The 26,207-nt window shown below is 35.5% G+C and overlaps 1 protein-coding gene across 1 annotated transcript in view; it reads left to right on the top strand.

The window, feature by feature from the left end:
• LOC138396808 (ovostatin homolog 2-like) overlaps window positions 1–21,080 on the top strand; it is a 48,030-nt gene extending 26,950 nt beyond the window's left edge. The window contains 20 exon segments of the mRNA XM_069490479.1: window positions 321–326; window positions 2,832–2,837; window positions 3,152–3,232; window positions 3,702–3,930; window positions 4,193–4,322; window positions 5,870–5,988; window positions 6,489–6,540; window positions 7,286–7,369; window positions 8,104–8,280; window positions 9,021–9,102; window positions 9,722–9,878; window positions 11,863–11,937; window positions 12,777–12,942; window positions 13,685–13,896; window positions 16,573–16,782; window positions 17,200–17,324; window positions 18,054–18,144; window positions 18,514–18,582; window positions 20,214–20,316; window positions 21,031–21,080. Of these exon segments, the coding sequence (XP_069346580.1) occupies window positions 321–326; window positions 2,832–2,837; window positions 3,152–3,232; window positions 3,702–3,930; window positions 4,193–4,322; window positions 5,870–5,988; window positions 6,489–6,540; window positions 7,286–7,369; window positions 8,104–8,280; window positions 9,021–9,102; window positions 9,722–9,878; window positions 11,863–11,937; window positions 12,777–12,942; window positions 13,685–13,896; window positions 16,573–16,782; window positions 17,200–17,324; window positions 18,054–18,144; window positions 18,514–18,582; window positions 20,214–20,316; window positions 21,031–21,080 (2,224 nt within the window).
• The last annotated feature ends 5,127 nt before the right edge of the window (window positions 21,081–26,207 follow it).

The following is a 26,207-nucleotide window of genomic DNA, read 5'->3' as shown; positions in this document are numbered from 1 at the left end:
TCATGCCTGACTTAGTGACAGGAATACATTCTGAGAATATGTGTCATTAGGTGACTTCGTCATTGTGTGAACATTATAGAGTGTAGTTACACAAATCTGAATGGTATGGCTACTACACACCTACGCTGTGAACTGTTCAGCATGTTAGTGTACTAAATACTGTAGGCAATTGTAAGACAATGGTAAGTATTTGTGTGTCTAAACATAGAAGATAGTAAAAATATGGCATGAAAGATAAAAAATGGTACACCTATATAAGGCACTTATCGTGAATGGAGGTTGCAGGACTAGAAGTTTCTTTGGGTGAGTCAGTGAGTGAGCGGTGAGTGAAGGTGAAGGCCTAGGACTGTGCTGTACCCTGCTGTAGACTTTATAAACACTGTACAGTTAGGCTCCAATAAATTTATAAAACTTTTTTCTTCCTTAAATAATAAATTAACCTGACCCTACTGTAACATTTTGCTTTGTAAATTTTTAATTTTTAAAAACTTTTTTATTTTTTTGTAATAACACTTAGCTTAGAACACAAACACATCATACAGCTGTACAAACATATTCTTTCTTTATATTCTTATTCCATAAGCTTTTTCCTATTTTTGAAATTTTTTTTTTAATTTTTTTAAATTTTTTTGTTAAAAACTAAGACCCAAACACACACATTACCCTAGCCCTATGCAGCATCAGGATTATCAATATCACTGTCTTCCATCCCTGCATTTTGTCCCACTGGAAAGTCTTCAGGGGCAATAACCTATAATAATGCCTCTTCTGGAATATCTCCTGAGGGACCTACCTGAGGTTGTTTTGCAGTTAACTTTTTAAAATATAAAATAATGATAAAAAGTATAACATAGTAAATACATAAACCAGTAACATGGTCATTTATTGTGTTATGTACAATACATAATTATATGTGCTATATTTTTATACAACTGCCAGTACAGTAGGTTTGTTTATACCAGCATCACCACAAACACATGACTAATGAGTTGCACTATGACAGCTTCAATGTTATTAGGTGATAACATTTTTTCAGCTCCATTATAACCTTAGGGGACAGCCATCATATAAGTGGTCCATCATTCACCAAAACGTCATTATAATGATACAAAGTTGTTATGACAGGACCAGAATCAAAGCTGTATTTCAGATGCATGTGAGAATACTTAAATAATATTTCTTACCTCTCTCTGGCCTCGCACTGAAATTAGTCCAGTGATTTAAGTGGGGCTGATCCTGGAAATGGGTGTTGGAAATTCTACTTTAGAAAAATGAAAGGCCTGACAACTTCATAAAAAGGTAGACTCAGTGAGTATTCAAGAGGCCCTATAAAGTTCAGAAGTTGAAACCACTTTGAAGTCCTGATCAAGAGGTTGAAGCTACCTAATTTCCTACTACTAGATTAAACCTTATTTAGTGAGCTTTATCAGAAACATCTAAACTTTCTTGTATCGCTGAAAAGATGTACTGAAACCAAAGTCATTTACTTTAATCTTTTCTTTCTTCAATCATTATGTTCAAATTCACTCAGCAAACATTTGTTAAAGCTAGAAACTGAGTTCCATGGTGCAAATGCAGCGACTTTATCCCTGCTTTCCTAGAACATTTAGTCTAAGAGAGAACCATTGAAATGAAACAGGTAATTCCAAAAATCCGAGAAGAGTGCATTAAATGGAAAAAATATATATGACTAGAAGAGACCTAATAAACCCACAAGGGCCTGTTATGTACTCCTTGAGGAAGTAGCATTTACACTGTGTCCTGAAAGATGAATGATAACACATCACAGAAAGTTAGAAGGACGTTCCAAGCAGAGAGGGAGGCACTGTGAAAGACAAGGCAAGGAACTACAAGAGCTTCAGCATGGCAGGTGTGGCTCAAGGCAAGGGACAGCTAAAGCAAGGGGGTAGACAGACAGATCGTGAAAATTTTGTAAGGCATTTAAAGAGTCAGAAACTCATTTTAATGCAGTAATATACTATTGACAAACTTTAAGCAGGCACTCTAATATATGTTTTTAAAAAAATATCACTGACTGCTCTGTGAAAAAATGGTTTGAGATTTGGGCTGTTTAAGACTATATGAAATGGTACACATGTTAGAAATTCGGGTGAGAGACAGTGGTGGTTTGGACTACGATAAAGAAAAGTGGTGGAAACAGAGAAACGAGGATAGATTTGTGAGCTGTTTTCAAATTATAATAGACAAGATTTGTTAGAAGGTTGGTGAGTTATGGGAGATGCAGATAGAGAGGGATCAAAGACAATTTTTAAGTTTCTGGCTTGGGTAAGTGGGTGAATTTTGGTACCCCTCCTGGAGATGGGAAATATTGCAGAGAGGCAGGGGGAGGATGTAATGAGTTTAGTTTTGGAGCAGTTACAATTGAAATGCCTGTTAAGCGTCCACAAGAAATGTGCTCAAGGGTGTTGGATGCACAAGTCTGGGGCTCAGGAGAGAGATCTGGGTGGAGGACACAGGTTGAGGAGGGTTCCATGTAATTGTTACAATGGAAGCCACATGTGAGGATGTCAACCTGGAGACAGTGCATAAGAAGATGAAGATCTAAAACAGAGATCTTAGGAAAAAGTTAAGGATGAGGGTTTACGTAGGAGGCTTGAGAGTGGCGAAAATAAGAAAACTGGAAGGGCATGGTGTTATGGAGTTAACAGTGACTATTTTGAAAAGCACACAGTGATTAAGAGTGTTAAATGCAGCATAGAGGACAAGCAAAGGAAAATGTTCTTGAGAATTAGCAATATTAATGTCATTAGCAATGTTAACAAAAGTAATGTTAGGTGGTGGAATTGGCAGGCACCAGCATGTCAGATGAGAAACTTGTTTCAGTGGATAGACATTACTTCCTCTAAATTTGCCTGTGGGGAAACAATGTAGGCTATGTGTCATTTTTTGTTTGTTTGTTCTTGCTTTTAAAAACGGGAGAGATATGAGCATCAAAATGCTGATTTTGGGGTTGAAATTTCCATTTTTTGGCAACGAGCCCCAGGAGTAAATTTCTATGTTGCTTCACACTAAAACACACTAAGCATGTGTAGTTAACTCTTACAGGTGTCTATTATTGAAACACATGTTTTTATTCTTTCTATACAATGCATTTCTCTTTTCTCTTAGCTGGTGAAGCCGTGGAGATCAGTGACTACGTAGAACAGGCCATAATAGAAACAGTAAGAACAAACTTCCCAGAGACATGGATATGGGACCTTGTCAGTGTCGAGTAAGTTTTGAACAGTTTTTTCCCCTATGTGTCTTCATTTCTATTTTCTTTTTCTTTCAATTTCTTGAATTTTAATCCTGGGTATATAAAACAGTACCATGTTTGTAAAATATATAATACCATTTATTTGCATGTATTGACTACATATTTTATTTTATTTTTTTTCTCTAGCATTGTTTTCCCTTCTCCAAGAGTTTCTCTTTATTAATTTCATACAGATAGATGTAAGCTGCCTCAATTTCTTTTTTAAAAAATAATGTGGTGTTTAAAGAAATGTGACCTTTCTAAGGTTAAATTTTATAGAAATCCACTCTCAAGATTTTTATCTAATGTCCTGACCATACACTGTGACTCATTTTTTAACCTTCAATTAATACTTTTTTTTTTTTTTTTTTTTGCTTGCTGTGGACTAAATTTAGATTTTTAGTTTAAACAAAGCACATGTTTTACCAATAACCTCTCCTTGCAGTTCCTCAGGTTCAGCAAATCTTTCATTCCTCATTCCTGATACCATAACCCAGTGGAAAGCAAATGGCTTCTGTGTGAATGGCGACGCTGGATTTGGCGTTTCATCAACAGTCACTCTGGACGTCTCCCAATCTTTCTTTGTTGAAATTGCCTCACCCTCTTCAGTTGTTCGAAATGAACAATTTGATTTGATTGTCAGTGTCTTCAGCTACCTGGATACATGTGTAGAGGTAAGTTGTTCCCTTTGATTTGAAGCAAAAATCTAACAAAGCTAAAAGATTCTTTAATATTTTCCTTGAATGTTGCCATATTCCCTTTATCTCAAATGTAAAATGATACTGTCAAGGGATGAGACTTGTTTCCATAGTCCACAAACAAAAAAAACTGTGTTAATTCACAGCAATGATTTAAATACTGTTTTGAAAATGGCATTTCATAATTATGTGCATTCCAGTGATGCCTTCATTGCCATGATTTATTTTATTTTTTTAGATTTCTGTTCAGTTGGAGGCATCTCAGAATTATGAAGCAAATCTCAACACCCTGAAAAACAATGGCAGTGAGATTATCCAAGCTGGAGAGAAGAAAACATATGTCTGGACTGTTAAACCTAAGAAACTGGGTAAGCAGCTAAGTGTCTCCATGAATCTCACATGGAAAACCAGCTCATTTTTACTGTCTCTATTTATTTTCCTTAAATTCTCTATACAAACCTAATTTTCTCCCTCATATTTTTAATTATTTTATTTCTTTATTCTCCATTAATAATTCTAATCTCCAATAATCTATTTGCTGGTTGCTAATGCTGTGTAGAGCAAAACCACCATTCATTTGTACAAAGTATACTGTGAATAAAGTACAATATAAATGCTAACTTGCATGGCCTACCAAGTCCTATATGTTCGGATATATCCTGTCCCAAATGAAGGCCATATTGTCATCAATGCTGCCTTAATTCTTTCACTTCTTACATGTTCCTTCACCTGCTGTCATGGATCCATGCCACCTATACAAAAAAATGCTCCTTAATCACAATGATCAATTATGGGAATTGCTAGGATTTGTAAATTTACTAAGTATATCCTGGGACACCAAAAATACTTAGATGGGGATCAAATACTGAGAATATTGTCTTAGTACATATGTTATCTGCAATATAGAAAAATAAATTTGTATCTTATTGAGAATATAGGTGAAGAAAAAGTTAAAAAGTCTATTAAATGAAAAATGTTAGATGTGATGTGCATATTTATTATCACTACTTTAACAAATTGTGCCATTAAAATTTTCTTTATTTCATGTATTATTTTAGCAGCAAAGAGTATATTTATGTGATAATTTTAGTTCACCAGTGATGTTGGTCTGCCTCAGACTATATTTTATATTAGATTGTAAATTTCTCAATTTTTCTATTACACAAGGTCTTCAAAAATATTACTCTAGCAATTGAGATAGAATACTGTACAGAATTGTATGGTTTTATGGCATTCAGTGGAGGACACAGTTCTAAGAGTGGAGTATCAAAGGCTTTCCAAAACAAAGAAACAGAATAAAACACACCAGCAACAAACAAAAACCAAGAACAGTATATTGTTTATGTATATTGGTATATAGGAATATAGGTGATATGAAACCTAAAAAATTATTTTTTTCAATTTTTCCAAACAAGGAAATTGGAAATTGATTTTAATTATATAATGTGCTTTCAGTGAGTTTAGAAACAATGGATTTCTTGCTAGCACTTGATTTCAATTTAGTACCCTTTCTACTGGGTAAATATTTTATTATTTTTGTTTGTTTCATCTTGGGAAAAGTTAAAAGTTCTAGTTCTGAAATTGTGTGCTTATATTTTCACATGTAACCCTTATAAACAATCGATATTAATAGATATATAAATAATCGGAATTGGATCAGATGGCTTTGTAGAATGTCATTTTTCCTAAAATTTCTTAACTTCTAACTAAGTACATTAATTGGTTATCTTGCAACTGGTAAAACAGATCATATCACATTATATCTAGGCAGGAGAAGAAGCAAGTTATTTTAGTTTAAGTGTTAATATGATGATAGAATTTGGTTCATCAAGTCAAGACATAATTCACAGACCGTAATCATTTCCCATTACAGAAGGGACCTACAGTCAGTGTAACCTTTGGGGATGTTTTCCAGGTGAAGTGACTATCACTGCAGTTGCTGAGTCCAAACAAAGTCGTGCTTGCCCACAGGACTCAGATGAGCAGCAAAATCTAAACTGGAAAGACACCGTGGTCAAGAGCTTATTGGTAGAGGTGAGTACGTGCAAAACTATTAAGCTTTTCCTTATAAGAAATAGACAGTACTTAAGGGGTGAAGTATTAAAAAACATTCTCCTTGAAGAGAATTAATTGACCACAGTTACTTTTGACACAAGACACACCATTTTAAATCAATTAAAACAGCATAAAGTTCATCCTTTCTATAATTAATACTTCACTCAGGAGAGTAAAACTTAGCACTCGAAACAGGCTTGACAATGTTTTGTTTGCTCCTGACTCATGACATCTCTTGTACCCTCTATTTCCCTTCCTTCTCTTTAAACAAACTGATTCTCAAATACAAGAGACAAATGTCCTTGTCCTACACTCCCATGCAGTTCCCATCACCCTCAAGAATCAACGCTTATCAGAGGCGCATTTTTGTCTGATCTCTGGGCATATCCCTGCTCCACAAAACACTTTTATTCGTCTCCTTACTGGAAAGATGACCCAGACTCATAATTTTGTGCTTGTTTTTGTTTAATCTTCCGTAGCCTGAAGGTATTGAAAGAGAAACTACCCAGAGTTACCTTATCTGTACAAAAGGTAAGAAGATCTTTTAGGTGCTCAAATTAGTCCTAAAGAAAATTCATCAACAGGGTCAGTTTATTTCCTCTCCTTCCACATTAGTTCCTTTGTCATGTGATTTCATTTTAAATATTTCATGGAGGATTACTTTATTTCATGCTTCATGACTTCATTGCATAATTTTAGCAATCAAAAAGTATATTTATAAATTTTTTATGTTCACCTATGATTTTTTCCCATCTTGTGCATTTGCGACAACTCTTACCATTTGGTTGTCACTCAGTGTTGGACAATGGGAAATCAAGATAATGCCCAAATAGCACATCATATAATCTTTGCTTTTATACTCTTAGGATGTAATAACCTGTAGATATATCACTGCCCCTCAATCTTCTGTTTTATGGCCATTATGGGTTTTATTTTACCTAATTGATGATGATTTGGTTTTAATGCCAAATCAGACTCTTCAAGCTTTACCTTTTGTATGTACTGTGTTATTTGTCATAGTCAGTAATTTTAAATATTTTTTCCATACGTAAATTGGCAGGCACTAAACTAGTGGAGAATGGGGCCTGCTATCTAACACACAGATTTATATGGCATTTTCTGAATGTGCTGTTATTCTAAACTACATCAAACCCTCAATTTCATCTCCTCAAAAAATGCAACTTGTAATATAAAAATAAATAATGGAATCTGATTTCTAATATGTTTGTCCCCCCAAATCTAGTGGCTTTCTTTTTAATCTATATTTTCTTTCCAGGTACCAAAGCCTCCAAGCAGGTAGTTTTGGACTTGCCAAATGATGTCGTAGAAGGATCCAGTAGAGGCTTTTTCACTGTTGTGGGTAAGTTGATTAAATTTTGTGTTTCACAATGATTTGAAAATCTTGATTGAGGTTGTCTCAAAAAAATTCTTAAAATAAAAGGATAGAGAGATTTTCTTAAGCTATAAATTAGAAGGAATTATTGTTCAGATTATCCTCTGTGCTTGTTTCCCTATGGAATCTGAAGAGATTACAGTACTCTTTCTAAACTCATGTTTCTAGGAGACACTAGTTCTGGTAGATGAAAACTGGTGTTCAGAAAACCAAAAGTTCTATTATAACCTATTAATCTGAACTTTTAAATTCACCTCTTGGAGAATCAGAACAAACTTGCCTGTTAAAGGTGCTGGGAATTTCCTCAGTATAAGGAGGAATCTGTTTTACAAAAGGTAAATTGATCTGCTTATTATTAACGTTAATACATTTTCAGGAGGGATGGATTACAATTTATAGTTCATAGGGTCAATTTCTCAAAAAAACCAAGTAAGCAAACAAGCAAACAAACACACCTTCCTAACTTCCCTTGCTCTCTGGTAATGAAGTTTTCAGAAATATTTTCCATTCCAGAAACCCCTTTATCTTCAACCATACATGGCTATATCCTCTTTGGAATTACTTCATGAAACTTACTTTGTCTCCACCTTTTAGACTTGATTTTAAATGTTTCCTTCTGCCACTGTGTCTCTTTTATCTACGGTTATTCACCCTGAGATTGCAACTATAAGCAATATGACTCTCTGATTTTCTGTTCTTAGGAGATTTTCTAGGACTTGCAGTGCAGAATCTGGATGATCCTCTCCGGATATCCTACAGAAATGCAGAGCAGAATGTTGCCCTACTCGCATCCAATACCTACGTCCTCGACTACCTGCAGTCTACTGAGCAGCTGACAGAGGAACTGAAATCTCAGGCGTTCTCTCTCTTATCTAAAGGTAAGAGGATTTAAGTAATTTCTGCTCATAATAGTTGAAATCAATTGTTACAATACCATGATGCCATGAAACTACTTTTACGAGGTACTCAGGTTGGGGAAAACTGGACCTAATCTGAGGAACTCTTGAGTCCTACTTACGTTTTCTTTTTGACTTCAAAATCTGTGTGGTGAGTCCGCTTCATAATTTGGAACTGTAAAGTTTTCAAATTATGAATTTAGTTATTTTCTTTTAACACCTGGTATTTTGCCCAGTCACCTTGCTGTTTGTTTTTGTTGTAAATAGTAGCTGTAAATGGTTCGTTTATCAACTTCTGCATTTGTTTGCTCAGTTGTGTTCCATTGCAGTGAAGGAATTGAATTTGTGTGTAGAAAGAGGGTGGATAAATAGTATAAAATGTGATAATAAGGAAAAGCCCAGGGGTTTTCTTTTCATGAAGATAGCACTGAAGTAAAATAACTGTAGGGGAAATATACTAAACAGGAAGCACCAGTGATGAGCTAGTTACTGAGCTAGGTGTGTTCATATGTACTGTCTTATTTGTCATCAAAACCTTATAAGGTGGGAATTACTTTTACTCCCCATGGATAGAGAAACTCAGTTTCAGAAATTCAAATTGAAAAAATCACCTTAGTAATTTTCATCTGTCTAATACCAGAATCCAGGACTTGTACTACACCATTCTTTTTCTTCTAACTTTCTTAGATTAAAAAATAATTTTCTGCAATGTTATATTTTAGGTTATCAAAACCAGTTGTCTTTCAAAAACTCTGATGGTTCATATGATATATTTTGGTCAATGAATCGGAAAGGAAGCATACGGTAAGAGATAAAAATTTTATTTTAAATAATATAAGAATTATCTAAGAAAGGCTGGCAAGGTGGTAGAGGGATGAGTTCAGTAAGTATTTGGAAGCAAAGAGGGTTTCAAAGTGAATTTACAGAGGAGAATCACAAAATTAAGAGATTGGGTTATTCTAATGCAACAATATACCTACCATCTCGTGGCAATTTGCTTAGCAGTCTGACCATTTAATGACAGCTCCCTATACTTATACAGCTAGTTAATTCCATGGAAAATGGCACATCTTACTTTGCACTTATGAAAGTCCCGTATAGACTCAGGAAAGTGAAATTAGAAAGCCCCAAAGCATCTAAATTACACTAGTTCTGTCTCCATGTATGGGTAATCTAATAGACTATACGGTAAGACCTTTGGGTATAAACATGCTGAAAATTACTCTAATTTTCACTTATTGCTATTCATAATATTTTACTTACCCAAAGGAAAAAGCTGCAATTGAGAAAGACTGGTTGCAGCCAACATTAGACAAGTTGAATGTATCCATTACCCAAAGGGAGCAATGATGATGAACCGGTGGAATAGCTGACATCATCATTTCTATTTGTCTAACTTTTACGCTGGTGATTTGCATTACAGGCTCAGTGCACTTACTTTTAAGACATTGGAGAGGATGAAAAAATACGTATTCGTTGATGAAAATGTTCAAAAACAGACCTTAATCTGGCTTTTAAGCAAACAGAAAAGTAACGGCTGCTTTGAAAATGATGGCAAGTTCTTCAGCAATGCCTGGGAGGTGAGAGACTAACAGAACTGGGCTTTCCTTGCTCTTTTCATTGCCTACCTTCCCCTGCCTCATCTGGAACGTGCCTGTTCTTCCTGTGGATGTCATGCCGTCTGAAGCTGCTGTGGTCACAGGGCTGTGGTGAATCCGTCAGCAGCGTCATTCCTGCTGCCCATGTGTGACCACGGCCTACATCTGATTCCTCATCAATCTTTTGCTTGCCTTACCTGGTCTTCAGTCCTTCCCTGGAGTCCATCCTCCTCAGTAAATAAACTGCAGGGAGGAGAGAAGGGAGAGAAAGGGAAGCTAGAGAGGAAACATGCATACATTTGGAACCAGGCAATATATTAAAGGAGGGCGCCTTGACTATCTAAGGAATGTGAATTCATTCCTATTCATGGGTAGCAGGAAAGTTCTAGGAAGAGTATCTAGTGATTTGCACTGTTTTAATGAAACAAGTTTTTCCAATACCCTCTCAAGGAAAAGCACAAAGGCTAAGCTTGCCCTAGGCCAAAATACAAACAAGGTAAAGTATGCCCTTGGCAGAATAAACCCCTTTGCTTCTCCTGTCCATGCAGTAGGTAAATCACTAGGATTCTCCCTTCTTTCTGACTTCCAGTCTCCGCAGGTAGCTGCCCCCCTACACCCCATCTTCTGTTTCCTTTATTCTCCTAACTTGTTTCCTCTGGATGCTCAAAATCCCCTATCATGATATTTTCTTGTGTCCTGATAGCCCCTGAAATATCCTGAGCTTTCCTTCTGTGTGCTTCTTCGTAATCGCCACTCCTGTTCTTGAGTTACGGAATGTAAATCTAATCTACCTCAAAATATGGGTGAATGGCAACACCTTATGGTATTTCGTTTTAATACAGATTGTTTTCTAATTGCTTTACTCATGTAGTTGGGGTGGGGGGGTGTATCTTTAAATTATTCCAAACCTATTTCTCACGAGAAGGACCCTGATGGAGAAGAGCTCTCGTTCCTATGTAGAAAAATCAAAACCTTTTTCATGTTCTCTTTTAAAGCATTTTCTCTACATCTTTCTTCTTATTGGATTCGTTACTGGTCACTGCTTCAGTTTGTTTTGATCTTACCCAATATTTTCTCTGTAATTCAATGTGTGTGTGTTGGGGGGAGTTGGGAGGTAGAAAGAAGGGAAAAATAACAATAAAAACTTATATCCAGAGGAATGGTGATACCACTTTCTGTAATTTAAATGTGTTGTAGGTCCCCATATCTTATTTTAGTACCTACCATGTGAGTTATTAGCACCTTGAAAACCTACCTCTTCAGAAATATTTCTTTTCTGAAGAAGAGAGAAGTTGCCATTTGCTGATAGATAAAATGAGAGGTTTATGCTAGATGAGTATATCTCAAATGCAGTACGAATGCTATTTGTTATCAGAATCCCTAGCGCACCCATTAAAATTCATTTTCCTGTCCTGTTTCTGGGTTTTTGAATCAGAATCTCTTGTGTGGATGCTGGTTTATTTAATGTTTAAGTTCCCCGGGGGATTTTTATGCAGTTTGCAAATCACATGATATATAACTGTTTTTCTAATTTTATGCTGCCAGAATCTGAGACCTGACTATTATAAGGATTTTCAGAAAGCTTCACAACAAATTTCTGTTACACCTCATCAGAAATTCTTTGCTGGCGTTTTTCGAATTAACATCAAATAGAGCTGATAGAGTCATGTGAATTACTTAAAAAGAATGCTTAATACCAGGCCACTTAAATATGATGATGCACATCATTTAGTATACTTGAAATTAACTGTGTTATTTTTATTTATTACATAGAGCAGAATGGATTCTTGCTCAGATAGTACAGCTATTAACCACCTAATTTAAAAATTATGCATGTTCAGGTGTTTTTTTTAATGAATAATGGCATTTGTTCCCAGTATTTCTTTCAAAACTAGTTTCACTTCAGAAGATTATCTGTTCTTTTGTGCTCTGCTATCGTCTATGACTCATTATTTCTTTGTTTTAGGGTGGAGCTGAAAAGGACATTTTCCTCACTGCATTTATTGTTGGATCCCTCTTTGAAGCTGGGCTCAATTTCACTGTATGGATTTCCATCATCCTCTAATTTCAGTCAGCTAAATACACATGAAATAGACTCTACATTCAGAGTGAACTGAAATTCTAAGACTGGATGCAACATAAATAGACCATTTCATTCATTATCACCCTTTAAAATGATGTTGTTCAAAGCTTTTAGATTGATAAGACACCTTTGATGAACACTGTTGGGTTTTTACCCAGGGAGAATACACACATGCACACATACACAAGTTATTTATACAATTTCAGGTATTTCAATATCTCCTGAATTTCAGCCATGAATTTCAGATTAAGAACCCTTGTTCTCAGTGAAGCCATAACCTAGGATTCTCCTTCTGTCTAAACAATCTGAGTAAACACTTTCAACTTGAGTGTGGCTCATCCTGCTATCTCTCAATCCACAGGTTAAATTATCTGATTCCAAAGTCTTATTCCTAAAGTCAGATACTAGGAATTTTCAGGGTCATTATTATATTTTGCAAATCATCTTCAGAAAGTTAAGTCTCTATTTTTAGGAATTAGGGTAAAATATTATACATCTAAAAATAAATTTGTATGCTTTGCCATAAATTTATAGCTAAAATATTACTGATTAGATATAAAAACTGCCATTTTCTTACTACTTAAATTTTATTTCTTCCTAATGATGACATGACAAATTTATTTTAATGATATTTTTGAAGAATAATACATATGTGTGTACATGAATAGGTTCATATGTAAAACATACTTCAAGGATATAAACATTATAAACAATGATTAGTTTAAGTATTAATTTTCAGCAAGCTGATAAAATGTTCAGGTACCATCTTAAAATATGTTATTCTTCTTCCTGACTAGTTTTCTGCTCTACAAAACGGGCTCTTTTGCCTAGAGGAGGCAGTGGAAAGTGGTGTCGCTAATGGCTATAATCATGCAATTCTAGCTTATGTTTTTGCATTAGCTGGAAAAGAGGAGCAAACGGACTCCTTACTCCAGGTGCTGGATCAATCTGCCACAAAAACCAGTAAGTGTTATCATTCATTTTTGCTAATGGACATGATCTTGAAAACAGTGACGAGACTCTCTAAGCAATCATATAGAACTCTCTCTTCACCGGGATATTTCTGTTTTTCTTCTGGAATCTATCAGTGGCACTTGATGTTTAAAGAACATTACGTATGTTAGATTTCCCTCTTTCTCTTTTATGCTATTAATAGTTTCTTCTCAAATGAGTGAAGAAAGGTAATCAAGCACGGTGACGATGCCATAGACAATAACAACTACTTGTTTAAGCATGTGTTAGTTTCCTAGGGCTGTCATAACAAAATACTACAGACTGGATGACTTCAATAACAAAAATTTATTTTCTCACAGTTCTGGAGGCTAGAAGTCCAAGATTCAGGTATCAGCAAGTGTGACTTCTTTGCTTGTAGATGGCCGTCTTCTCCCTCTGTAGTCACATGGTCTTCTGTGTGTGTGCATCCCTGGTGTCCCTTTTGTATGTCCACGTTTCTTCTTAGAAGGATACCAGTCAGATTGTATTGCAGCCTGCCCTACCAGCCTCATTTTAACTTACTCACCTCTTTAAAGGTCCTATCTCCAAATACAGTCACATTCTCACGTACCAGCGTTTTACAGCTTCAGTACATAAATTTTAAGAGAACACAATGCAGCCCATGCAGAAGCCAAGAATGGAATTTGCATTCTTCTCATGTGTGACCAGTGCATTTCATAGGGACTATGTGAAAATTCTTCCTTTTTCTCAGATAACGTTATACACTGGGAAAGAGAAAAGAAAGCCAAGACAAAAGAATTCCCACCCTTTATTCTTTGGGCACCTTCTGCCGAGACTGAGAAGACTTGCTATGTGCTGTTGGCTGTCATTTCCCGGAAAAATCGTGACCTCACCTATGCTAGTAAGATTGTGCAGTGGCTCACCCAACAGATGGATTCCCATGGAGGCTTCTCTCCCATCCAGGTGATTGATAGGGCCCTGCTATAAATACCAATATATATTTTTTTATTTTGATAGATTTAGGAATACAAGTGGTTTTTGGTTACATGGATGAATTGTATAACGACGATGTCTGGGTTTTTAGTGTACCTGTCTCCCAATAGTGTACATTGTACCCGATAGGTAGTTTTTCTTCCCTCCTCCTTTCCGAGTCTCCAGCGTCCATTGTACTACCCTGTATGCCCCTGCATACCCACAGCTTAGCTCCAACTTGCAAGTGAGAACACACAGTCTTTGGGTTTCTATTCCTGCATTACTTCATTAAGATAATGGCCTCCAGTTCTATTCAAAAGACATTATTTTATTCTTTTTTATGCCTGAGTAGTATCCCATAATGTGTCTATACCACATTTTCTTTATCCATTCCTTGGTTGATGGGCACTTAGATTGATTCCATATTTTTGCAATTGTGAATTGTGCTGTGATAAACATAAAATTGTAGGTATCTTTTTAATGTAATGACTTCTTTTCTTTTGGTAGATACCTGGTAGTGGGATTGCTGGACCAAATAGATCTACTTTATTCTTTGAGGAATCTCCATACTGTTTTCCACAGAGGTTATACTAATTTACATTCCCACCAAAAGTGTTACACTTTCTCTTTTCATTGCATTTGTGCCAATATCCATTGTTTTTGGACTTTTTAATAATGGCCATTCTGACTGGGGTAAAGTGGTATCCCACTGTGGTTTTAATTTACTTTTCCTTGATGATTAGTGATTTTGAGCATTTTTTCATATGTTTGTTGGCCATTTGTATCTCTTCTTTTGAAAAATGTCTCTTCATGTCATTTGCTCACTTTTCAACAGGATTATTTGTTTTATTCTTGCTGATTTGTTTCAGTTCCTTGTAGATTCTGGATATTAGTGCTTTGTCAAATGTATAGTTCGTGAATATTTTTTTCCATTCTGTAGCTTGTCTACTTTGTTGATTGGTTCATTTGCTGTGCATAATCTTTTCAGTTCAATTAAGTCCTGTTTATTTATTTTTGTTTTTAATAACATTATGTTTAATGCAGAAGAGAATACTCTATGATAATCTAGATAGCAAAGATAATCACAAGAAATGCTTCCTGAGATGAGAATATTTGACATTATAAAACCTATTTTATTTAGTCAACAATTACCTATTGTACAGTTATTATGTATCAGGCACTTTACTAGCACTTCTTTATATAGAAATGAATAAAATGAGGCTCACTTTTCAAGGAATTTATGCCCAATTTATATCTCCATTGACACAATAAAAATAGAATGTAAGTCTGTCTAAAAGAGATTTTCTTCATAAGCACCAGAGTCTTAGTGGTGTGTTAGATTCAGATGATACAATGGTCAAACTACATACTGACCAAAAAGAAAAATTTTTCTCTAATTCTATGGTCTATACATTGGAAAAAGCAAATGAAAGGAATGCATAACAGGAGAAATGGATATGAAATACAATGATTTATGTCTTTCCTTAATAAGAAAAAAATTAAAAGCACAAGGAAATGTACTCTCATTTCCACAAGGATAATCTTTATTTCCCTCCTTTTATAGTCTTAGTTTCAGAGTGAAACCATATGCAAGTGAATTGCCAAAGATATTTCCTAATTCTGACTTCCGTTCTTTGAATATGAGTAGACATAAGAATTGTCCAAGGCATATGGAGAGACTGGAACACTCTTACACTGCTGGTGGGACTGCAAATTAGTACAACCCCTGTGGAAAGTAATTTGGAGATATTTCAAAGAGCTAAAAATAGAAATACCATTTGATCCAACAATCCCACTGCTAAGCATCTACCCAAAGGAAAAAAAGACATTCTATAATAAAGACATCTGCACTCAAATGTTTATGGGAGCACAATTCACAATTGCAAAGATGTGGAAACAGCCCCAGTGCCCATCAATACATGAGTGAATTAATAAAATTTGGTATATGTATACCATGGAATACTACTCAACTACAAAAAACAATGGTGAACTAGCACCTCTTATATTATCCTGGATAGAGCTTGAGCCCATCCTTTGAAGTGAGGTATCACAAGAATGGAAAAACAAACACCACATGTACTCGCCATCAAATTGGTGCTAACTAATCAACACTAAAGGGCTCACATGGAAGTAATATCATCGGGTGCCGGTCAGGTGGAAGGGGGGTGGTGGAGGTGGGTAAACTCATCATTAATGGATGCGGAGCGCACAGTATTGTGGACGGGCACACTTGTAACCCTGGCTTGGGTGAGGCAAAGGCATTATATGTAACTAAAATATTTGTACCCCCATAATATTCTGAAATAAAAATATTAAATTAAATTTAAAAAATAATTATCCCCCATGACTACCATGGGGCCACCAAATTATATGATACCTTAACTTTTAGAAAAATTTAACACTGTTTTTAACAGCAGAGATTATATTTTATGCAATCCTTTAGAAAACTAAAATCTAATTTAGATTTGTTGAAGAAGATTAATTTAAATGGCAATAACTTGCATAACCAAGTATATTTTCTTATTTTTCAGGATATTGCTTCGTGGCATTCTATTGACTTGTTTTAGGAATATTTCTATGGATTGATTTAAAGTTCATGGTCAAATGATGACTAATATTGTGTCATACCTAAGCTTGGATTATTATTTCTTGTTCTGTTTTGTACAGGACACGGCAGTCTGTCTTCTTGCCATAACACTCTACAAGAAGTTAACCTTCTCTAATGATCAAAACACTGTCACCTTTAGCAGTGAAGAATCCAGTGAGGTTTTCCAGGTTAACAGTGAGAACCGCTTATTGGTCCAACGTTCAGAACTAACAAAAGCACATGGACAATACACAGTAGATGTGGAAGGACAAGGTTGTGCTTTTATCCAGGTAATAGAAATCTACCTAGAAGGGAGGTAAATGTATGCCAATAAAAGAATCAGATATCTATGCAGGTCTGTATGAAGCGTTATTTTGCCATTTTGTATATTTCCATGATTACTTGTTCTCTCATTTATGTTTTCAAATCAATAGCAGAAAATGCAAGTTATTTTATGAGGAGGTACTCACTCCTAGTATAGCTGGCTAACAGAAGTTTCTTAGAGAATATTGTGGTTAGAAAGTATTCTATCTTCATTAAACTGTGTTGTTAAAGATTCTGTGTCTTCTGAAAACTAAACAATTTAATTTAGCATAATTCCCTAATGGTAAAGATGTAAAGTGTGTTAATAATGGAAATAGAGAAATAACACATCCTTCAGTTCTTACTATAGAATGGGTTTCCTTACGATTTGCTATTCTTTCCAGGCCACCCTTAGGTACAATGTGCTAACACCTAAGAAGGAATCTGGATTTTCCCTTTCCTTGGAAATAGTAAAGAATAACTCTTCAGATATATTCCAGACTAATTTTGGCCTTACAGTGATCCTCAAGTAAGTACCCCTTTTTAATATCAACTCCCAGGTTAGAGAGATGATAGTATATTAAACAGTAGCAAAATTGATAACTACAGTGAGTTCACATGCTGATGGAGATATTTCTATAGCACAGTCATTTTCTAGTTCTCTATATAGACACCACAACTTAGTACATCTTTAGCTAAATCAGAGCTAGAATTATGGAAGTATGATATGTACTATTTTTTTAGATTTGTACTTTTGAGAACAGAAAAACAAAATAATCTTCTTAAATTGAAATATGGTTTATAGATGCCAAAGGTTTTAGCCTTAGTTAATATGTGGGGAAAAACTGAGTAAAATTAGTTTGGGAGATTTTTCCTAGGATTTCTAAATGAAAATCTCTTGCACACCAGAGCTAAGAACTAAATATATTGTGGAACTCTTAACTTCACACCCCAAATTCTATCCAGAAGCAAGAACATGACCTAGAAGATCTCTTGGGGACGTGTCTACTCTGTAATTCTGCCAATATACTGCCTTTTAAGCAAAGATCTCCTCTAAGTGTTATGCAAATCTAAAGCTAACCTAAGTACATATAATATAAATTCACAAGCATTGTTTATAAATTTCAGCCTTGAGACTTGTTCTCTAGACTTATAGCCAATTAGTATCTATCTACCTGCCATGTTCATCATGAGATAAGTCCCTTTTCTAAGTTGATGTCTAAACTAGTGTTTTTTTCTTTTTTTTTTAAATTTTAAGATATACTGGAGTTCGCAATGAGTCCAGTATGGTCCTTGTTGATGTGAAAATGCTATCGGGATTTACTCCAGTCATGTCATCCATTGAGGAGGTAAATCACAGAAGCCCAATCTTTCAGCCCAGAGAAAGGGATAGAGTATATAGATAAGATAAATAATTGGTTAGCAAAAGAAAACCATGGAATTCTTCATTTAAACAAACTCCTCGCATTTATGTTTTTGCTGTAGCACTGGAGGGATGGTGCTCTTAATGTGTAGCAATTAGCAGTCAGTATTTCCCATGGTTCATTATATATTTCTTTTAGTTCCTACTTGTACTTATAGAAAAAAATTATGGCACAAAGGAAGCTACCATAAAATGGAAGCTGACAAAATAAAAAGCATGAGCATTCGATTCTGGAATGGTACTCTCATTTGTTCTGCTAACTATTCCCCATCCTTCCCCGTCAATTTCTTCAAAGCTTGAAAACCAGGGCCGTGTGATGAAGACTGAAATCAAGAATGACCATGCCGTTTTCTACTTAAACAACGTAAGCTTGGCAATATTTTTTTTTCTTTAATGTCCTTTTTTTCTTCTGAGAGTGATTGGATGCTTCCATTTTTTATAAATATGTCTGATGGGTTTTATTTTTTTAAAAAGGTGAGACATTAAGAATGAGCAATGTTCTGTCCACCATCCCTGTCAACTCTAAAGTTATTTCATATATGCCTTGACTACCTGGCTAGGTAGTTCTAAAGTTTAGAAACATCATCTCCCCATTTTTCATTCCTCACAGCATCAGACATAGTCTGGTCACAATGTAGATGTAAAATTCTTTTATCGTTTGAGTTAAACTCCGCAGAGTTTGCTGTGATTTTATTTATTTTTTTAAGATTGTATATTGAAGGTGCACAGTGTGATGTTTTGATATATATAGAAAACTGATTATTATAATCAAGCTAATTAACATATCCATCTCCTCACATAGTTTTCTTTCTTTGTGGTGAAAATACTTAAGATCTACTCTCTAAAGAATTTTATGTATACAAGATTGTGTTATTAACTATAGACCTTATGCTGTATATGAGATTTCTAGAACTTATTCATTCTACATAACTACATCATCTCCCCATTTCCCCACCCCTGGTAACTATCATTCTTCTCTCTGCATCTATGAATTCAACTTTTTTGGATTCCACCAATAAGTGAGATCCTGCAGTATTTTTCTTTTTGTGTCTGATTTATTTCACTTGATATAATGTCCTCCAGGTTCATTAGGGCTGTTACAAATGGCAAGATTTCCTTTTTTATTAAGGCTGAATAATGTGTATGTATGTACCACAATTTCATTGCCCATACATCCGTCATGGACAAACATTGTTTCCATATCTTGACTATTGTGAATAATGCCACAATGAACATGGGAGTAAAGCTTATCTCTTCTAGATACTGATCTCATTTTCTTTGGATACATACCCAGAAGTGGGATTGCTGAGTCATATGGTAGCTCTATTTTTAATTTCTGTAGGGGGCCGGGCGCGGTGGCTCACGCCTGTAATCCTAGCACTCTGGGAGGCCGAGGTGGGCGGATCGTTTGAGCTCAGGAGTTCGAGACCAGCCTGAGCAAGAGCGAGACCCCACCTCTACTAAAAATAGAAAGAAATTATATGGACAGCTAAAAATATATATAGAAAAAATTAGCCGGGCATGGTGGCGCATGCCTGTAGTCCCAGCTACTCGGGAGGCTGAGACAGGAGGATCGCTTGAGCTCAGGAGTTTGAGGTTGCTGTGAGCTAGGCTGATGCCACGGCACTCACTCTAGCCTGGGCAACAGAGTGAGACTCTGTCTCAAAAAAAAAAAAAAAAAAATTTTGTAGGAAACTCCAAAATGTGGCATGAGTTTTAGAGCCACCTTTTCTATGTGTACATCATTATCAGTCACATATATGTGTACATTTTTCTAACACTTTTGACTAAATTCCTTGTACCTCCATATAAGCAATGGAACTTTAAAATTTTTCATATGATTTAATATTAACTAACTGATTATTTTGCTATTATGTAAGGTTATAATATCCTAGATTTATTTAATTGAGTAGATCACAAACTTCTAGAGATAATTTGCTTAGGGATTTTTTTTTCATAACTGCTATGATGTATTTATAATTTGTGTCTTTATAGGTTTTTAGATCACCAAACAGCTTCACTTTTGTTGTTGAGCAAAGCAACCTTGTGTGGAACATTCAGCCAGCTCCAGTCATGGTCTACAATTATTATGAAAAAGGTAGGCAAGCAACGACCATGTCATGATGCTATTGAATGTGGTATCTATACCTAACATTTCCTGGCTACTAAATTTTCCAAAATCATCGTCTGTCTTCAAAGACTAAACAATAGATGATTTTACTTTGTATACTGATTTTTAAAATTCAATTGTTTATCTTCTGATGGGGCTATTTTCAATTTTTCAGAGTTTTTCAATGCTCAGAATCTTTTTCATATAATGTGAAAGAACTCCCCTTGAACTTGAAATACAAACCATGCTAAGCTTCCAGGTCTTTTTGTTGTTTTTCTTGTTGTTAATGCCAAGACTTACCATTTCATGCTACCTTTATGGACTTAGACTTTAAAAGGGGAGTAGGCAATATTCTGAAGTGTTGTAGAAAAATTTTGATAGATATGTTCCAAAACAATTATTAAGATGTTATAGAGACCATAAAACTTTTCTCTGGAAGATTGGTGCTATTAGTTTCTTGAATATAATACAAAGTTTGTTGAGGAACATTTCAATTCTGTCTCTGTCGTTTACTAATAGAATGTATTTCATCAAGTGGCTTAAACTTTATGAGGATATTTCTGAATTTATAAAATGGGGGAGTGATCTGCTTTCTTGCAAAATTACTGGAAAGATTACACTAATGTGTTTACATTTTCTGACATAGTCTGGTTACAAACAGTTGGAAATTTAATAATGATGCATGATTCCTTTATTTTCCAGATGAATATGCCCTTGGCTTTTACAACATCAACAGTACTTCAGTTTCCTAATAAGATAAAAAAAAAAAAAAACATAGGAAAAGGTAAAGAAATTACATACATCATAGACCATTGAAAACACATCTGGCAAGAAAATGAAAATCTAAATAACATAGAACAATGGTTGAAGCCAAAAGAAATCTCTGGTACTTCATAAGGCTTGTGTAGCTGTGTGCACTAGATGAGTATTCTGATATTCATAAAGATTTTATCAACTTCTTTAAATAGCTTTAAAGGATTTATAGCTTTATATGTGCCTTTTATAAATCTCTTATTTTTTCACAAGTTGGCAAGTCATTAAATAAATATGCACATATTAATATGTTTGTACAAGAGCATATATATGTGTATATGTGTATATTTTTGTATATGTGTGTATATTTTTATCTATAATCTATTTTTATATATACACATTTGTTTATTGTTTAAATTATGTTTTAAATCACAGGTAGAAAACTATTTCATTGGAAAACTCATTCTTCTGTAGCTAACTTGGGAGAGAACAATGAACCACTTCACATCCTGAATAATTTGCAATCTACTATAAGTTGTTGTCAGATTTTCTTTACTATCCCATTAAATGATGTCATTTCACATAAGAGTCTATGATTTTTTTCCTTTTCTTCTAATATATCATTCATATTTTCATTCTAGAAAACTCAGAGCTTTGTTTGATAGCAACTTGAATAATTTGCTTTGTTTTTGTCAACTCTGAATTCAAATCTTTAGACATTATGGCACACAGACTTGCAATCCTTCAATATCTAGAGGGAGGGAGGGAGAGAGAGAGAGAAAGAGAGAGAGAAGATGAGGGGGAAGGGAGAGAAAGAGACCAAGTGGAAGTTAAAAGAACTCCATGTGAGCTCATGGAAACAAAAATAAACACACAAAACACAAAAAAACACATAGACTCTTCTCAGTGAAAGATTATCAAAACGTAGAGAAAAGTGTAAAAAAGGATCACAAATTAGGTGATGGATTTATTGAGTTCGTATATAAGATTCAGAGGGTAATCTAAGAGCATTTTATCTTTTTAAAATTAATTTTTTGAGCTTATCACATTACTGAAAAGTAATACTCAATGTCTAACATTTGCTTGATTAAGCACTACTGTTATAGTAATGAATTAATACTCAGGAGAGAGGGGCAGGAGGAAACTGGAGAAAACAGGGATGGAAATAAAAACAATTTCTCTGCTAACTTTTACACAGACTTCTGAGTCTGCTAAGATACTGCTACAGACAAGAAAAAGCTATAGAAAAGTTCTCCGGTTTTGGAGTTAAAGCATTTGGAATCAGGGTCTTCTAGACTCTATCAGTATTCAGCAAATAAAAAGTATAAAGTATTCTAATAGAAGATGGTTAGATGTACTTATTCTTGTAGTCTTCCTGCCCAGTGTGTATTGCTTATAGTGCCTGAATTACAACTAAGCCTTTTGTAAGTATATTTAGTAATTGATTTCTCATAGATGAGCAGCTAGTGTCCATCCATGTTGGTGCTGTTCATTTTGCTGTGTTAAGAATTTTTTATACCTTTTCAGTTCTCCTATTTTTACAAAGCATGGCATGTCAAACATGTAGGTAAGACACTAGCACTCACTTTTTTTAAAGTGCCCCAGGCTCTATGGATATTTAAGGATTCTACTCAAGAAAAATGTGACTCTTCTAATACATTTTTGTGATAAAGGTTCAAGGAAAATGAACGGAGTTTACTTTTTGGTCTATGATATCCCTTTGTGGGAAACTTTTTTTTTTTTTTTTTTGCCTCAGTAGATAATCAATTCTTTGTCCTCATTTTACTTATGTATTCAATAGTTAGCCTGACCACATGATAAAATTGTTTCTCAAATTATAAGGAAGCGAAGAGGGCACAGTGAAGTCAGCTACTTGCTATATCTCAAGGCACAGAAAAAGTCTTGCATTTAATGTCTACGTTTGCAAAATTTCTTAGTGTTACAATGAGTATGGGAGGTAACAAGAAACCGAGATCAAAATACTATCTAAAGAATAGAGGAATTTAGATGAACAACACAGGTCTGTTACTTGTCCTTTTCATTGAAACATCTCTTCAGTTTCTTTTTGAATACGGTACCAAAGTCATTTTCCTGGTCCAAATTTTAAAAGAAAATGAGACATACTGGACATTCTATTAACAACTGAGCAGTGTTGAGTGGGAAGTAACAAGTTTTGATGTATGTGTATGTGTGTGCATGTGTGTGTGTGTATGTGTAAAGAGGTAAACTAGTAAACTTGTTCACCATGAAGTTTCATGGAAGGTGTGCAGCCCTGATTTGTACGAGGCTTGTGTCATTGAAGCATCACATGGCACTTTGGTGTTTCCACTGCCCTCTCAATACAAAAGTACTTTTGACAATGGGAATAATTGACTCCATCATGTTTTTGTACAGTAATCACACTTTTTTGCATTTTGAAATAAATGATACATATATTTTAACTAGTAGCTGAAGCACTTAGCATTAACATCCCCTTTGCTATCTTCTAGAAATTTCATCCCCTTGGCCATCTTCTCATTCTGTCAATTTTTTTCTTTTTTCTCTTTTCTTTAGCCTCAGCCTCTTTCCCTTTGTTGTTTTTTTCTTCTGTCATCACATAAACATTTGAATTATTTTCCCATAATTATCACATTTTCCTTCTCACTTTCTGGATATTGAATGATCTTTTTTACTCCACTTTCTTTTCCCAAATATTAAATAACATTTTTATGATTCTCTTGCAAGCCCTCTTCTCTCCTCACTACACACATTGAAGACCCTGTCATTTAAATTATAGTCTATATTTTTGAGATTCCCAAGTATATGTCTTTTTATCTACATTTTGGCCCCATATATCCCACTGCCTACCATACTTCTTTACCTGAATATCCCACCGGCACCTCAACAGGATCCATAATCTACCCCAACCTAGTCTTTCCAAGTGAGACCCCTGCCTCAGTGCATGACAATATCATCACCAATCACCTAAAGATCAACCTTAACTCCTTCCTGCTCTCATCTCTCATTTTCTATCAATTCCTATTGATAATTGACAATTGTTGATCTACCTCCTGAATGACTCATAGGTTCACTTACTTTTAACCACCACATCCATACCACCTTAGTTCAGACCACCGGGCTTGAGTGCCTATAGTTGCTGACCACTCTTCTAGGTATTTGGGATATATCAATGAATGAAAATAATAAAAACAGCTGCCCTTGTGGTATTCACATTCTAATGGAGGAAAAAACGCATATAATACAGCCAAACAATATATGCAGACATAGGACCAACATAATAGATAACCAAATATAGGAAATTGGGGGGTGATAAGTGCTATGGAAAATATAAAATGTATATCATAAAATATAAAATGAGCATTTTATCTTTTTAAAATTAATTTTTTGAGTTTATCACATGACTGAAAAGTATTCAAAATATAAAATGTAGAATGCCCTGGGAGATCAGAAGAGAGGGAAGACTGAAAAATTAAACATGAGGTTTAGGGTCTACCTCATCAAGGCAGTGACATTTGAGCAAAGGAGCTTGAAGGAGGTGAGGGATTTGCCACATCAATATCTGAGGAAAGACTGTTCCTGCCAGTAGGGTCAGCTAGGGGAAAGAAAGGTAAAATTGTGAAAAAGAAAAAAACAAACAAAAAAACAACTAAGTTAGCAGGGAGCCAGAGCAGAAGGCGCAGAAAGGAGCACACAAGGGCAGGTAAGGAGGTAGGAATCATGACCGGCATCGGGGCAGGGAAGGGAGTGAGGGTCATTGCAGGACGTTAGCTTTCATTCTGAGCAAAATGGGAGTGTTGCCAGGTTTTAGATAGAGGAGTGACCTGGTCTGGTTATGTTTTAAAATGACCACCTGGCTGCTGTATTGGGAATAGGCTGTGGGAGTGCAAGAGCAGAAGTGAGGAGACCTGGTAGAGGCTGTGACAATAATCCAGGAAAAGATAATGGTGGCTTGGACCAGGGTTGTCACAACGGAGATGGTAAGAAGTGATCAGATCCTGGGTTTATTTCAAAGGCAAAACTAATGGGATTTCCTGGTGGATTGGATATAAGGCATGAGAAAAAGAGTGATCAGACATTATTCCAATGCTGTTTGCCTGAGCTATTGGAAAGAGAGAATTGCCATCACCTAAGCTGGTCATGATGAAGTAGGTTTGGGGTGGTAGATTAAGAATTGATCTCTGAGTGTTTAATTTTATATACTCAAGTGGAGACATGAAGGTGAGAGTTGAACAATCAGTATTAGAGTTTGAGAGAGAGAGAGAGATCTCTTGAGTTAAAAATATAAAACTTGGAAGTTGTGAGCACATAGACCATGGGATGGGAAGAGATCACTGAGGCAGTGAGTCTGGATGCAGAGGAGAGTCGGGGCCTTTGCTATGAGGCACTGAACGTTAGGAGGTCGGGGAGGACCAAGGAGACTGAGAAGGAGAGACCAGTGAAGTAAGAGGAAAACCAACAGTGTGGTCTTCTCTTGGAAGCCAAGTGAAAAACTGTGTCAAAGAAAAAGGAGTGATCAACAGTGTCAAGTGCTACAGATGAATCAAAGAAAATGAGGACTGCAAGTTGATCATTTGCTTACTTAGGCAGAAAAAAAATGTTAGGGACATCATATGCCCAAGTAAACTGGATTCATTCTTCTTAAGCCTTTATCACAAGTGTACCGGAAGAGTCATATTTTTCTTGGGTGGAGTTTCCTTGAACTTCTTAGGACCCTGGAGTGTTTCGGTTTTATTTTGAAAAATGGATGCTGGTATCTCATCTAGACCAATTTAATAAGAATTGCCGGGGCAAACTCATCCAGAGAGTGAAACTGCAGAGGCTTATTTTCAGGATTCTGACTCAGCAGGTCTGGGTGGAGCATAAGAACTTGTATTTTTAACAGCTTCCCTAATAATGCTGCTGTTTCTGGGCTCAGGACAACAATTGAAGACTCCTGATCTAAGAGCATTGCTTGGGCCGCAAGGGTGTTAGAAGTTGCTCAGGTGTTTCCAATGTCGAACTGGGGTTCAAAGCTGGGGCTACAGAGCCTTGCAACTCCACGCGCAGTCAGAAGAGTGGCAACATTGTCATTGCTGGGAGCCTGTTGGAAATGCAGACTGCCAGGTCCTACCCACAGATATTGAACA

This window comes from Eulemur rufifrons, chromosome 16 (genome assembly GCF_041146395.1).
Source record: "Eulemur rufifrons isolate Redbay chromosome 16, OSU_ERuf_1, whole genome shotgun sequence".
Lineage (NCBI taxonomy): Eukaryota > Metazoa > Chordata > Mammalia > Primates > Lemuridae > Eulemur > Eulemur rufifrons.
This window is presented reverse-complemented; position numbering and strand designations above follow the sequence as displayed.